We start from the raw sequence: 14,082 nt of genomic DNA on the forward strand, positions 1-14,082 counted from the left end.
AGCTGTGACAGTCAGGTCGAATACCTCACGGTTGTTATCATAAATGCTGCCGAACGTTCCATTTCTCCTACTACCTCTTCTTCACGTCGCGTTTCAGTCCCCTGGTGGAATGAGGCTTGCAGAGACACTATTTGTGCTCGACGATGTGCTTTACGTACCTTTCGCCGCCATCCTACGCTGTCGAATTGTATTAATTACAAACGACTCCGAGCCCAATGTCGTCGAGTCATCAAAGACAGCAAAAAGCTTGTTGGGCCTCTTTCACAAGCTCCTTTAACAGTTTTACTCCCTCTTCTGTCGCCTGGGGTGGCCTGCGCCGGCTGTCGGGCATTAAGGCCCCCTCCACGATACCTCACTTGACTTCAGGTAATGAGGTACTTGTGGACCCTCTGGATGTCTCCAATGCCTTCGGCCACTTTTTCGCGGAGGTTTGAAGCTCCGCCCATTACCACCCTGCCTTCCTTCCCAGAAAAGAGGCAGAAGAGGCTCGGCGACCTTCCTTCCTCTCGCTGAAGCTGGAAGATTATAATGCCCCCTTTACCATGTGGGAACTCGACCGTGCACTTGTACTGTCCCGGTCCTCTGTTCCGGGGCTAGATGCCAGTCACATTTAGATGCTGACACACCTTTCTCTGGCAGGCAAATGCTTTCTTCTTCGTACCTATAATCGCGTCTGGACCGAAGGTCAGGTCCCCATGCATTGGCGTGAGGCCGTTGTTGTTCCCATACCCAAACCTGGGAAGGATAGACACCTTCCTTCTAGTTACCACCCAATTTCTCTTACAAGCTGTGTCTGTAAGGTGATGGAGCACATGGTTAACACTCGGTTGGTTTGGATTCTTGAATCACGACGGCTACTTATCAATGTTCAATGCGGTTTTCGTCGACGCCGCTCCTTTGTTGACCACCTTGTGACCTTGTCGACATTCATCATGAACAACTTTTTGCGAAAGCGCCAAATGGTAGCTGTGTTCTTTGATTTGGAGAAGGCTTACGATACCTGTTGGAGAGGAGGTATCCTCCGCACTATGCGCAGGTGGGGCCTACGTGGTCGCCTGCCCCTTTTTATTGATTCATTTTTAACAGATCGAATGTTTAGGGTACGTGTGGGTTCCGTATTGTCCGACGTCTCACTCCAGGAGAACGGAGTGCCTCAGGGCTCTGTTTTGAGCGTAGCCCTTTTTGCCATAGCGATCAATCCAATTATGGATTGCATTCCACCTAACGTCTCAGGCTCTCTTTTCGTCGATGACTTCGCAATCTACTGCAGTGCCCAGAGAACATGCCTCCTGGAGCGCTGCCTTCATCGTTGTCTTCACAGCCTATACTCATGGAGTGTGGCTAATGGCTTCCAGTTCTCTGAAGAGAAGACGGTTTGCATCAACTTTTGGTGATACAAAGCATTCCTTTCACCATCCTTACATCTCGGTCCCGTTGTTCTCCCATTCGTGGAGACAACGAAGTTTCTAGGGCTCACACTGGACAGGAAACTTTGTTGGTCTTCGCATGTCTCTTATTTGGCTGCCCGTTGTACACGTTCCCTTAATGTCCTCCGTGTTCTTAGTGGTTCATCTTGGGGAGCGGATCGCACTGTCCTGCTTCGCTTATATCGGTCCATAGTCCAATCAAAGCTGGATTATGTGAGCCTCGTCTGCTCGGCCATCCCTCTTACGCCGTCTCAACTCCATCTATCATCGGGGGTAACGTCTTGCGACCGGAGCATTCTATACTAGTCCCGTCGAGAGTCTTTATGCTGAAGCTGCCGAATTACCATTGACCTACCAGCGCGTCGTACTGCTTTGTTGGTATGCCTGCCGGCTGTTGTCAATGCCCGACCACCCTTCTTATCAGTCCTTCTTCGACGATTCTCTCGACTGTCAGTATGGGTTGTATGTGTCTGCCCTGCTGCCCCCTGGAGTCCGCTTCCGTCGCCTGCTTCGACAATTGGATTTTGCCCTCCCTACCACCTTCAGAGAGGTGAGAGCCTGACACCACCTTGGCTCCAGGCTCCGGTTCACATTCAACTTGACCTCAGCACGCTCCCGAAGGAGGGTACTCCGGATGCAGTGTATTGCTCACGGTTTGTCGAACTTTGTGTGCGACTCACCAGTAACACCTTTATTTACACTGATGGCTCCAAAACTGACGATGGTGTCGGCTGTGCCTTTGTCGTTGGGGACGTCACCTTTAAATACCGGCTCCTCGATCAATGTTCCAGCTTTACAGCTGTGCTTTTTTGCTCTCTGTCAGGCCGTTCACTATGTCCGCCGCCACTGCCATTCTCCATATGTACTCTGCTCTGATTCACTCAGTGCTCTTTAGAGCCTTGGAACTCCATATCCGGTCCATCCCTTGGTGCAACGGTTCCAGCAATCCCTCCATTCTTTTGCTGATGATGGCTCTCCTGTTCGCTTTATGTGGGTTCCAGGCCATGTAGGAGTGCCTGGGAATGAGGCTGCTGATGCTGCAGCCAAGGCTGCAGTCCTCCTGCCTCGGCCAGCCTCCCTTTGTGTCCCATCGTCTGACATTAGTGGGGTTGTTTGTAAGAGGTTTGTGTCATTATGGTGGGATACGTGGTCGTCACTTCAAGAAAATGAGCTCCGGGCCATAGAACTGTTCCCAACAGCTTGGACAACCTCCTCCCGACCATCTCGGCGAGAGGAGGTCATTTTGGCCAGGTTGCGGATTGGGCATTGCCGGTTTAGCCACCGCTACCTGCTATCCGGTGACCCCACCCCGCAGTGCCCTTGTGGTCATGCATTGACAGTGCGCCATGTTTTATTGTCGTGTCCCCGTTTTAATCAATCTCGTGTTGTCCTGTCTCTGCCATCTACCTTACAGGAAATTTTAGCTGATGATGCTCGAGCAGCTGCTCGTGTTTTTCGTTTTATTGCTTTGACGGACTTATCCAAAGACACCTAGTTCTTTTAATTATTTTATCTGCGTCTTTGTAAGAACTTTCTGGTGTCCCCCCCCCCCCCCCCGCCCCCCCTTGAGTTTTACCAGATTATATGTGCACTTATATTTGTGACTGGGCACTAATGACCTTCGTAGTTGAGCACCCTAAACCTCCCACCCCCCACCCAAAAAAAAAAAAAAAACATCTCTTTTGTCAGTACATTAAACAATCTTGTGGAAGGAGACATATTCACTCAGTTGCTAAGTTTAACTTAATGGAAACCTTTAGTCACCACTCATATAGTTGCCTGTTATTCTCTAATACCATTACAACCATTTTACATTCCATATCTTCAACATGTCAAAGCTTTCATAAGCCACAAACTAATACACATTCCCAGTCAGTGAATCCTATAAGTAATCACACACTTTGTGTTAAATTTGTTAATACATTTTCTTCACTTTAGGTGTTTAAACAGTTACATGTGCATTTTATTTTATTACAAACATTTTTCCTGCATTCACTGCCTATTGCAAATTGCCATTATTACTTACAAACTAATTTAATTTAGTGACGGAGAGAATGGAGAAGTCTGCCCTGTCGCATAAGTGTTGTGTTTGGTCAAACTGCTGGTGGTTAGCAAATTATGTGGTAGCAGTTCTTTTAATACTAAATATTATTTAATGCAGCCAGTAGTCAGCACTTCAAATTGTCACCACTGTGATGTACACTAAGTAAATAAATGTAATTTATTCTGAATAATTGTATAGAAAGAAACCTTTGCTGTTTGACTTCACCATTCTCAATCAATTGCTGGGAACAATCAATGTTGTGAAGTACCTAAAAATAATTATTCAGACTGCTTTAAAGTGAAATGACCACATAAAACTAACTACAGGAATGGTAGATGTAATGTATATGAAATTATCAGCCTTGATTGCGGTAATGAAACCAACCTTTACCTCGGTTTCAGCCCAAATATTGAGCCTTCTTCAGAAGACATACCTGAATCTACAATTTGTCTAAGAGGGCATGGTCTGGAAATAAAACTAGACCATGCCTTCTTTGATAAATTATAGATTCAGGTATATCTTCTGAAGAAGGCTCAATTATTTCGGCTGAAACCTGGGTAAAGGTTGGTTTCATTACCGCAGTGGAGGCTGATAGTTTGTTATATATTAGATTATCACGATTGCTGTCTGGGCTGCAATGTTGAAAGTACAAAAATGGTAGATGTGGTTGAGATACGTTGAAGGAATCCTAAGGAAAGGTAATTCATCCCCACAAAAGAGAGCTTATAAAATCCTCATTCAGCCACTTCTTGAGTCAGTTTGGGAGTGTTATTGTGTAGGATTAACTGCAAAGACAGAGAAGATTCAAAGTACTGCTGTGCATTTCGTAACAGTTGCATTTAGTCTGTGCAAAAGCATCATGGAGAGGTTTGCTGCTAAAATTTAGAGTACACATTTCAGGAAGAGTCAAGAAACACATCACTTCGTACCACTAATGTCACATGCAATGACCATGACAGTGAAATGAGAAAAAAAAATTGCTGGTACAGTGGCTTACTGACAGTTGTTCTAGCTGCCCATCATTCATGAATGGAGCAGGAGGAAGTGAAAATCATAATGGTACATGATGTATCATCCCTCTAGACACTAAAAGTTGGCTTGCGCAGTTGAATGTAATCTATATACTTGCAGTTGAATATGTTCAAATTTTTACTCTTTCGTGACTGTTTGTACACAAATTCCCTAATTGTAATTATCTATGGATTATTATTAAATTGGCATGGTGTGCTCCTTTTTTTTCAGAGCAGTGAATGCTGGGAAGTCGACGTGGAATGAAGACCAGGCATTCCTAGAAAGACGAGAGCTGCGCAGGGCAGGAGAGTCCTCAAAAGCCTTAGCCACGTCATCTATTGGAAATGAGATGTCCCTGCCTTACATATATTTTGCCTTGTTCGATGGGCATGCTGGGTTTGGAGCATCAGTAGCCGCAGCAAATCAACTACATCATCTCTTATATGTAAGTTTTATTTTGCCGAGAGGTTAGGTGTCTGAACTTGTGTTACTTATTTGTAATCTCTAAAATAATTTAGGTTTTAAAAGTTTAAAAGTATTTGTGCTAACTGCTGATTTGTGTAAATTTTGTGTGGTACTTTTTTATTTTGTTTGATCTTGGTGGTAGTAGCTGTGAAAAAGTTTGTGATTCAGAATGAAATGACCAACTTTTCCATATAGTGGTAAAGCTGCAGAATGAAATGCAGCCTCATGACATTTTTGGTGAAATACGAGGGTTGGAACTTTAGTAGTGGCAACAATTTATTTACAGCTCGTACAAAATAGATACGTGTTTCAAAGTTTTACTGACCTTCAGAGTAGTCACCAGCATTGTTTATAACCCATTGCCAGTGATGTGGAAGTCATAGGATGCTCTTAACAGTGCCAGTTGTGTTGACAGTTTGAACGGCGCGGTCTGTTGACTGACAAATTTGTAGCAGTTCTGAGACGAATTCCGTGAATTGTTTCCTTCAGTTTAGAAATCGAGTTGAACTTACGAGGGCTTAAGTCAGGGGAGTGCAGTAGGTGGTATAACACTTAGCAGCCCCATCAGTCAGACAAATCAGTAACAGCTTGAACTGCACGTGCTTGAGCATTGTCCTGCAAAATGATGGGCAGGTCCTGTAGGAAGTGTCATCACTTCTGTCTCTCAGCTGGTCGTTTCTGGAACACAACTTATGACCAGCTGAGAGACAGAAGTGATGACACTTTCTGGAGGACCTGACCCTCATTTGGCAGGACAATGCTCAAGCACGTACAGTGCAAGCTGTTACTGATTTGTTTGACTGATGGGGCTGCTAAGTGCTATACCACCTACTGCAATTCCCTGACTTAAGCCCTTGTTAGTTCAACTCAATTTCTAAACTGAAGGAAACACTTCACAGCATTCATTTCAGAACAAATTCGTCAGGCAATAGACCGCGCCGCTCGAAGTGTCAACACAACTGGCACTGCTAAGGGTATCCTATGACTTCCACATCACTGGCAATGGGTTATACACAATGCTGGTGTCTACTTTGAAGGTCAGTAAAACTTTGAAACCCATATCTATTTTGTATGAGCTGTAAATAAATAGTTGCCACAACTAAAGTTCCAATCCTCGTATTTTCTACTAGATAAAAAATAATCAGAACTTTTTCGACAACAACATAATGAAAGTGACTAGTGAGTGGTTGTGATGGTATATTAATACCTAAAATTAAATTGTTTCACTACCCCAAGATCTATTATGATAAAGTACCATTGTTTCAAAATTTTCAGGGAATTTCCTTGCAAAATTACATGAGAAAGCAAATATAATTTCTTACATAGACATGGATTGTGTAAAAATAATGGCTGTTGTGATGCAGAAATAACAACTGGCCGCTTATTATAGTTGTAGCTTGCAGAACTGTAAGTTACTTTTTCTGTTACTTAAGGGAAAGAGGAATAAAGGTAAAAGTGTTGGAGGGTCCAAGGCCAGCCAGAATCTCGGGTCAAAATATACCTACCTATTGATACACACTAATGTTATACAGCCAAATGAGAGGGTGTAACATCAAAAGAAGTTAATTATCTAAGTCTTTAATACTGAATATTGGTGAAGTGATTATGATACATGAGGTAACTATGAGGAAATAATTCGTCAGAGAGGGGATAAATAATGAAGACAGCTGCAAAACGAAAAACGTAACATTTCAGCATATGTATTGGGTAGGGGCCATCCGCTCACTAACCTCGATGTGTTTGTTGGTAACACCTCTCGCAAACGGTCATGGGAAGTTCGGGTGGTGGAACAGCTGATTTGCATAGCCAGTCGTGTAATGATATTTTTCATTTTAGTTGTGGGAAACTACTAAGTGTTTAATGAAACAACCCCCCTCAACATACTAGGTTTAGAGTGTGATCAGACTGAATTTTTGGAGAGAAACACTTCATAAGCTAGGACAAATATACACAAATATGTAATAAATAACTTAAGACTGACTTCATTTTCTTCTCTCTGTTTACTTGTGTCTAGAGTCCTCTCTGTGTGTATGGGAGGGAGGGGAAGTAAGCAAGTAAACAGAAAGTAATGGAAAATCAAACTATCAATTTCCAGGTTAACATAGACCTCCAGTTATGTTACAGATATGAGTCTTTTACCTCAACCATAATTTAACATTTGTTGGCTTCGCCAACTTGCAATCAAATTGTCACCTTTCAACCTAACCTAGACCTTGGTCTACACAGTCTGTCAGTGCAACATAGATTATGCTAAATATTTTTTATTCCAGTCTTTGATCACAATATCAATTCCTTTGATGATGACCGGTTTCAGTCAGTAGTGATCATCTTCCGATCTACAATATAAAAATATATACACCTAGTGGGCAGTCTGTCTTTCAACACAATACAACATTTCATATCACAATATACTATCATATAACCAGGGAAATATACAGATAAAATATGGTAAAGTGTATCTCTTCTACACCACATCCTAATGTGATAAGGCCATAATGGCATCGTTAAAACATATAAATATACTCAGCATGGCATCGTCACATAGATCTAAAATATGGTGTAAAATAGGCCACATCGTCCACACAGTCATTTTGCAACTGGCTACTGAAGTGCAGTAGCTGCCAGAAATCTGTTTGCCTACATCCTTCATAGATGCTGCTACTGTGGGCTTAGATGTAGTCATCATTTACGTAAGAAACATAATCTAATAAAAACACATTAGGTAAAATACATGTATCAGACTTTTAAATATCGATAACTGTTATAGAAACCAAATGTGACACAGTAAAAGACAAATACAGTTACCCATATTAAATTATTAAAAGGAAATATATAAAGATAATAGGTCTGACACTTTAATGGTGAATTTACAGTCAAAAATAAAATATACATAATACACCGTCTGTAGCAAGCTATAAAAAGATAAGACTTCTATATGACTAAATAACTGAAGAAAAGACAGATCAATGATCAGCACCCTCTGTTGGGTTGGCCACCCAGATGTTACATAGGCATGCAGTGATTATAAGAACTTAACCACTAGAGGGCTTTTCAGACATTGTTCTACATCTACATTTATACTTCACAAGCCACCCAGCGGTGTGTGGCGGAGGGCAGTTTACGTGCCACTGTCATTACCTCCCTTCTCTGTTCCAGTCACGTATGGTTCGCGGGAAGAACGACTATCTGAAAGCCTCCGTGTGCGCTCGAATCTCTCTAATTTTACATTCGTGATCTCCTCGGGAGGTATAAGTAGGGGGAAGCAATATATTCGATACCTCATCCAGAAACGCACCCTCTCGAAACCTGGCGAGCAAGGTACATCGCGATGCAGAGCGCCTCTCTTGCAGAGTCTGCCACTTGAGTTTGCTAAACATCTCCGTAACGCTATCACGGTTACCAAATAACCCTGTGACGAAACGCGCCGCTCTTCTTTGGATCTTCTCTATCTCCTCGTCAACCCGATCTGGTACGGATCCCACACTGTTGAGCAATACTCAAGTAGAGGTCGAACGAGTGTTTTGTAAGCCACCTCCTTTGTTGATGGACTACATTTTCTAAGGACTCTCCAAATGAATCTCAACATGGTACCCGCCTTACCAACAATTAATTTTATATGATCATTCCACTTCAAATCGTTCCGCACGCATACTCCCAGATATTTTACAGAAGTAACTGCTACCAGTGTTTGTTCCGCTATCATATAATCATACAATAAAGGATCATTCTTTCTATGTATTTGCAATACATTACATTTGTCTATGTTAAGGGTCAGTTGCCACTCCCTGCACCAAGTGCTTATCCGCTGCAGATCTTCCTGCATTTCGCTACAATTTTCTAATCCTGCAACTTCTCTGTATACTACAGCATCATCCGCGAAAAGCCGCATGGAACTTCCGACACTATCTACTAGGTCATTTATATATATTGTGAAAAGCAATGGTCCCGTAACACTCCCTTGTGGCACGCCAGAGGTTACTTTAACGTCTGTAGACGTCTCCCCATTGATAACAACATGCTGTGTTCTGTTTGCTAAAAACTCTTCAATCCAGCCACACAGCTGGTCTGATATTCCGTAGGCTCTTACTTTGTTTATCAGGCGACAGTGCGGAACTGTATCGAACACCTTCCGGAAGTCAAGGAAAATAGCATCTACCTGGGAGCCTGTATCTAATATTTTCTGGGTCTCATGAACAAATAAAGGGAGTTGGGTCTCACACGATTGCTGTTTCCGGAATCCATGTTGATTCCTACAGAGTAGATTCTGGGTTTCCATAAACGACATGATACTTGAGCAAAAAACATGTTCTAAAATTCTACAACAGATCGACGTCAGAGATATAGGTCTATAGTTTTGTGCATCTGCTCGATGACCCTTCTTGAAGACTGGGACTACCTGTGCTCTTTTCCAATCATTTGGAACCTTCCGTTTCTCTAGAGACTTGTGGTACACGGCTGTCAGAAGGGGAGCAAGTTCTTTCGCGTACTCTGTGTAGAAACGAATTGGTATCCCGTCAGGTCCAGTGGATTTTCCTCTGTTGAGTGATTCCAGTTGCTTTTCTATTCCTTGGACACTTATTTCGATGTCAGCCATTTTTTCGTTTGTGCGAGAATTTAGAGAAGGAACTGCAGTGCGGTCTTCCTCTGTGAAACAGCTTTGGAAAAAGGTGTTTAGTATTTCAGCTTTATGCATGTCATCCTCTGTTTCAATGCCATCATCATCCCGGAGTGTCTGGATATGCTGTTTCGAGCCACTTACTGATTTAACGTAAGACCAGAACTTCCTAGGATTTTCTGTCAAGTCGGTACATAGAATTTTACTTTCGAATTCACTGAACGCTTCTCGCATAGCCCTCCTTACGCTAACTTCGACATCGTTTAGGTTCTGTTTGTCTGAGAGGTTTTGGCTGCGTTTAAACTTGGAGTGAAGCTCTCTTTGCTTTCGCAGTAGCTTCCTAACTTTGTTGTTGAATCACGGTGGGTTTTTCCCGGCCCTCACAGTTTTACTCAGCACGTACCTGTCTAAAACTCATTTTAATTGCCTTAAACTTTTTCCATAAACACTCAACATTGTCAGTGTCGGAACAGAAATTTTCGTTTTGATCTGTTAGGTAGTCTGAAATCTGCCTTCTATTACTCTTGCTAAACAGATAAACCTTCCTCCCATTTTTTTTATATTCCTATTAACTTCCATATTCAGGGATGCTGCAACGGCCTTATGATCACTGATTCCCTGTTCTGCACTTACAGAGTCGAAAAGTTCGGGTCTGTTTGTTATCAGTAGGTCCAAGATCTTATCTCCATGAGTCGGTTCTCTGTTTAATTGCTCGAGGTAATTTTTGGATAGTGCACTCAGTATAATGTCACTCGATGCTCTGTTCCTACCACCCGTCCTAAACATCTGAGTGTCCCAGTCTATATCTGGTAAATTGAAATCTCCACCTAAGACTATAATATGCTGAGAAAATTTATGTGAAATGTATTCCAAATTTTCTCTCAGTTGTTCTGCAACTAATGCTGCTGAGTCAGGAAGTCGGTAAAAGGAGCCAATTATTAACCTAGCTCGGTTGTTGAGTGTAGCCTCCACCCATAATGTTTCACAGGAACTAACCACTTCTACTACACTACAGGATAAACTACTACTAACAGCGACAAACACGCCACCACCGGTTGCATGCAATATATCCTTTCTAAACACCGTCTGTGCCTTTGTAAAAATTTCGGCTGAATTTATCTCTGGCTTCAGCCAGCTCTCTGTACCTATAACGATTTCAGCTTCGGTGCTTTCTATCAGCACTTGAAGTTCCGGTACTTTACCAATGCAGCTTCGACAGTTTACAATTACAATACCGATTGCTGCTTGGTCCCCGCATGTCCTGACTTTGCCCCCCACCCTTTGAGGCTGTTGCCCTTTCTGTACTTGCCCAAGGCCATCTAACCTAAAAAACCACCTAGTCCACGCCACACAACCCCTGCTACCCGTGTAGCCGCTTGCTGCATGTAGTGGACTCCTGACCTATCCAGCGGAACCCGAAACCCGACCACCCTATGGCGCAAGTCGAGGAATCTGCAGCCCACACGGTCGCAGAACCGTTTCAGCCTCTGATTCAGACCCTCCACTCGGCTCTGTACCAAAGGTCTGCAGTCAGTCCTGTCGACGATGCTGCAGATGGTGAGCTCTGCTTTCATCCCTCTAGCGAGACTGGCAGTCTTCAGCAAATCAGATAGCCGCCGGAAGCCAGAGAGGATTTCCTCCGATCCATAGCGACACACATCATTGGTGCCGACATGAGCGACCACCTGCAGATGGGTGCACCCTGTACCGTTCATGGCATCCGGAAGGACCCTTTCCACATCTGGAATGACTCCCCCCGGTATGCACACGGAGTGCACATTGGTTTTCTTCCCCTCTCTTGCTGCCATATCCCTAAGGGGCCCCATTACGCGCCTGACGTTGGAGCTCCCAACTACCAGTAAGCCCACCCTCTGCGACTGCCCGGATCTTGCAGACTGAGGGGCAACCTCTGGAACAGGACAAGCAGCCATCACCGGCTGAACATCAGTATCATCCGGAGACAGAGCCTGAAACCAGTTCGTCAGACAAACTGGAGAGGCCTTCCGTTCAGCCCTTCGGAATGTCTTTCGCCCCCTGCCACACCTCGAGATGACCTCCCACTCTATCACAGGTGAGGGATCGGCCTCAATGTGGGCAGTATCCCGGGCAGCCACAGTCATAGTCCGATCGGGGGGATGCGTGGGACGAGCTGACCGTCCCCGACAAACCCCCATCCAGACCTCCACAGTGATGCCCATTGGCAACAGCCTCAAGCTGTGTGACCGAAGCAAACACTGCCTGAAGCTGGGAGCGAAGGGATGCCAACTCAGCCTGCATCCGAACACAGCAGTTGCAGTCCCTATCCATGCTAAAAACGGTTGTGCAAAGAACGTCTGAACTAATCTACAGAGACCACAAACAAATCGACACAAAATTTAAATGGTTATTAAAATACAAGATTGCCTAGTAAATGCAGTAATGCTGCTACTTGCGCACTGCTGACACACTGCTTGGCGGCGGAAGGAGACTACGTGATTTTACACTATTCAGGTACTAAAACGCGATGCTACAACTCTCAAATACTATAATACGCCCGAAACTTATGAATTTGAACACTGCAAGTACCAAAAACACGCAAAGAAATTAAGAATTAAACTATGTAACAAATGAGTGAGCTAGGATTATACGACTTTCTGCTGGCAGCTGCTTATCCAACGGCGGCAGGGAGCATATGTCTCCCACAGAAAACCTTTATACAACATATTAATAGTCAATAAATAAAATTATATAGTTTGGCCATACAATCCATGAATAGGTAGGATATAACCAGTTACAGGATTAGAGCGATGAATGTATGGAAGTAAGGCAAATGCATACTGTTCTCAACATAAATCACCAAACAAGGCTAGGTATAAATACATGAGGCATTAAATGATTATCGTAGTATGTTATCAAACAAAGCAAAACAGTCATTGGGCACAAAATCGCTTTGTCCATTGAGTACCCTAGTGGGCTCATGCTTTTTGGCCATGTAAATCTCCAACAAGTCGAGAGCGTGACCCTTCTCTGCCATGTGTAGAATACGCATACAAGATTAGTACTGCAGAATACACAAAATTAATAGAACTTTTAGAATTTGCATTAACTTATAACTATTTTACCTTCAATGGCAAAATATATCAACAGAAAGATGCTCTTGGGATGGGTAACAGTTTGGCTGGTAAGTTAGCAGACATTTTTATGAACAACTTAGAATGTAAGTTCTTTGCTAAGTTTCCACGACTGAAAGACAAGACTATATATTACAAATGTTATGTCGATGACAACTTGTTACTGTTAGAGGGGGCAAGAACGAGGTTACCCCATTTGCTCAAGCCGTAGACAGCATGCACCAAAAAATAGTGTTTACTACAGAAATTGAAGAAATAGGCTCCATTAACTATTTAGACCTTATTATTAAGAAGTTTGATAACAGACATCAATTTTCGATTTTCAGAAAGCTTACATGTACAGACACTATTATCGGTGTCAGTTTATGGCATCCGCCATGATTTAAAAGGGCCTTTTTCACCTCTATGATCCACTGACTCTTTCGATTACCATTGGCCAATAATGAAACATGCTAAGAACTTAGTACATTAATGCAAATTGCAGTAGCCAACGGTTTCTCAGCAAATGATGTTACACGCCCGTACAATAGTATAAATAAACAGAAAGTAAATAGTAGGCAGACCCGCAATCATCCAGAAAAAAAGAAATAATAAAGAAAACATGAAAACTATTCCAATGAAATTTTACGGAAAAATGTCCCAACAAATAGAAAAGTGTTTCAGTAAATCTAAGGTTAGATGTAGTTTTCAAGTTAACAACACTCTGAAACTCCATGTAAAACATAAATTGAGTAATTATTCTGATAAATTTGATGGTTCTGGGGTTTACAAGATCATTTGTAGTAGTTGTGGCAAATTTTATATTGGTCAGACTGGCCGTACTTTTAAAATAAGATTCAGGGAGCATTTGCAGGCACATAACAAAACTGCATTGGGAATGCATTTGGCAGAAACTGGCCACACTGTAGGCAATATTGAGAGTTGTATGCGTATTCTACACAGGGCAGAGAAGGGTCATGCTCTCGACTTGTTGGAGATTCACAAGGCCAAAAAGCTTGATCCCACTAGGGTACTCAATTGACAAAGCGATTTTGTGCCAAATGGCTGCTTTGCTGTGTTTGATAACAAACTACAATAACCATTTAATGCCTTGCGTGTTTATACCTAGCCTTGCTTGCTAATTTATGTTGAGAACAGTATGCATATGTAATTTATAGGTCGATACAGGCAATGTATTACGTATATTTTATTTTTTACTGTAAATTCACCATAAAAGTGTCAGACGTATTATCTTTATGTATTTCCTTTTAATAATTTTATATGGGTAACTGTATTCGCCTTTTACTGTGTCACATTTGGGTTCTGCAACTGTTATCGATATTTAAAAGTCTGCTACATGTATTTACCTAATGTGTTTTTATCAGATTATGTTTCTTACATAAATGACGAATACATCTAAGCTCACAGTAG

The 14,082-nt window shown here is 42.6% G+C and overlaps 1 protein-coding gene across 2 annotated transcripts in view; it reads left to right on the forward strand.

Annotated features, from left to right (window-relative positions):
• LOC126248775 (protein phosphatase 1H) overlaps positions 1-14,082 on the forward strand; it is a 174,464-nt gene that overhangs the window by 19,587 nt on the left and 140,795 nt on the right. For both annotated transcript variants that reach the window (XM_049950143.1, XM_049950144.1), the window contains exon 2: positions 4,714-4,927. In XM_049950143.1, coding sequence (XP_049806100.1) covers positions 4,714-4,927 — 214 coding nt within the window. The remainder of the gene's footprint in view (positions 1-4,713; positions 4,928-14,082) is intronic.

This window comes from Schistocerca nitens, chromosome 3 (genome assembly GCF_023898315.1).
Source record: "Schistocerca nitens isolate TAMUIC-IGC-003100 chromosome 3, iqSchNite1.1, whole genome shotgun sequence".
NCBI classification, from domain to species: domain Eukaryota; kingdom Metazoa; phylum Arthropoda; class Insecta; order Orthoptera; family Acrididae; genus Schistocerca; species Schistocerca nitens.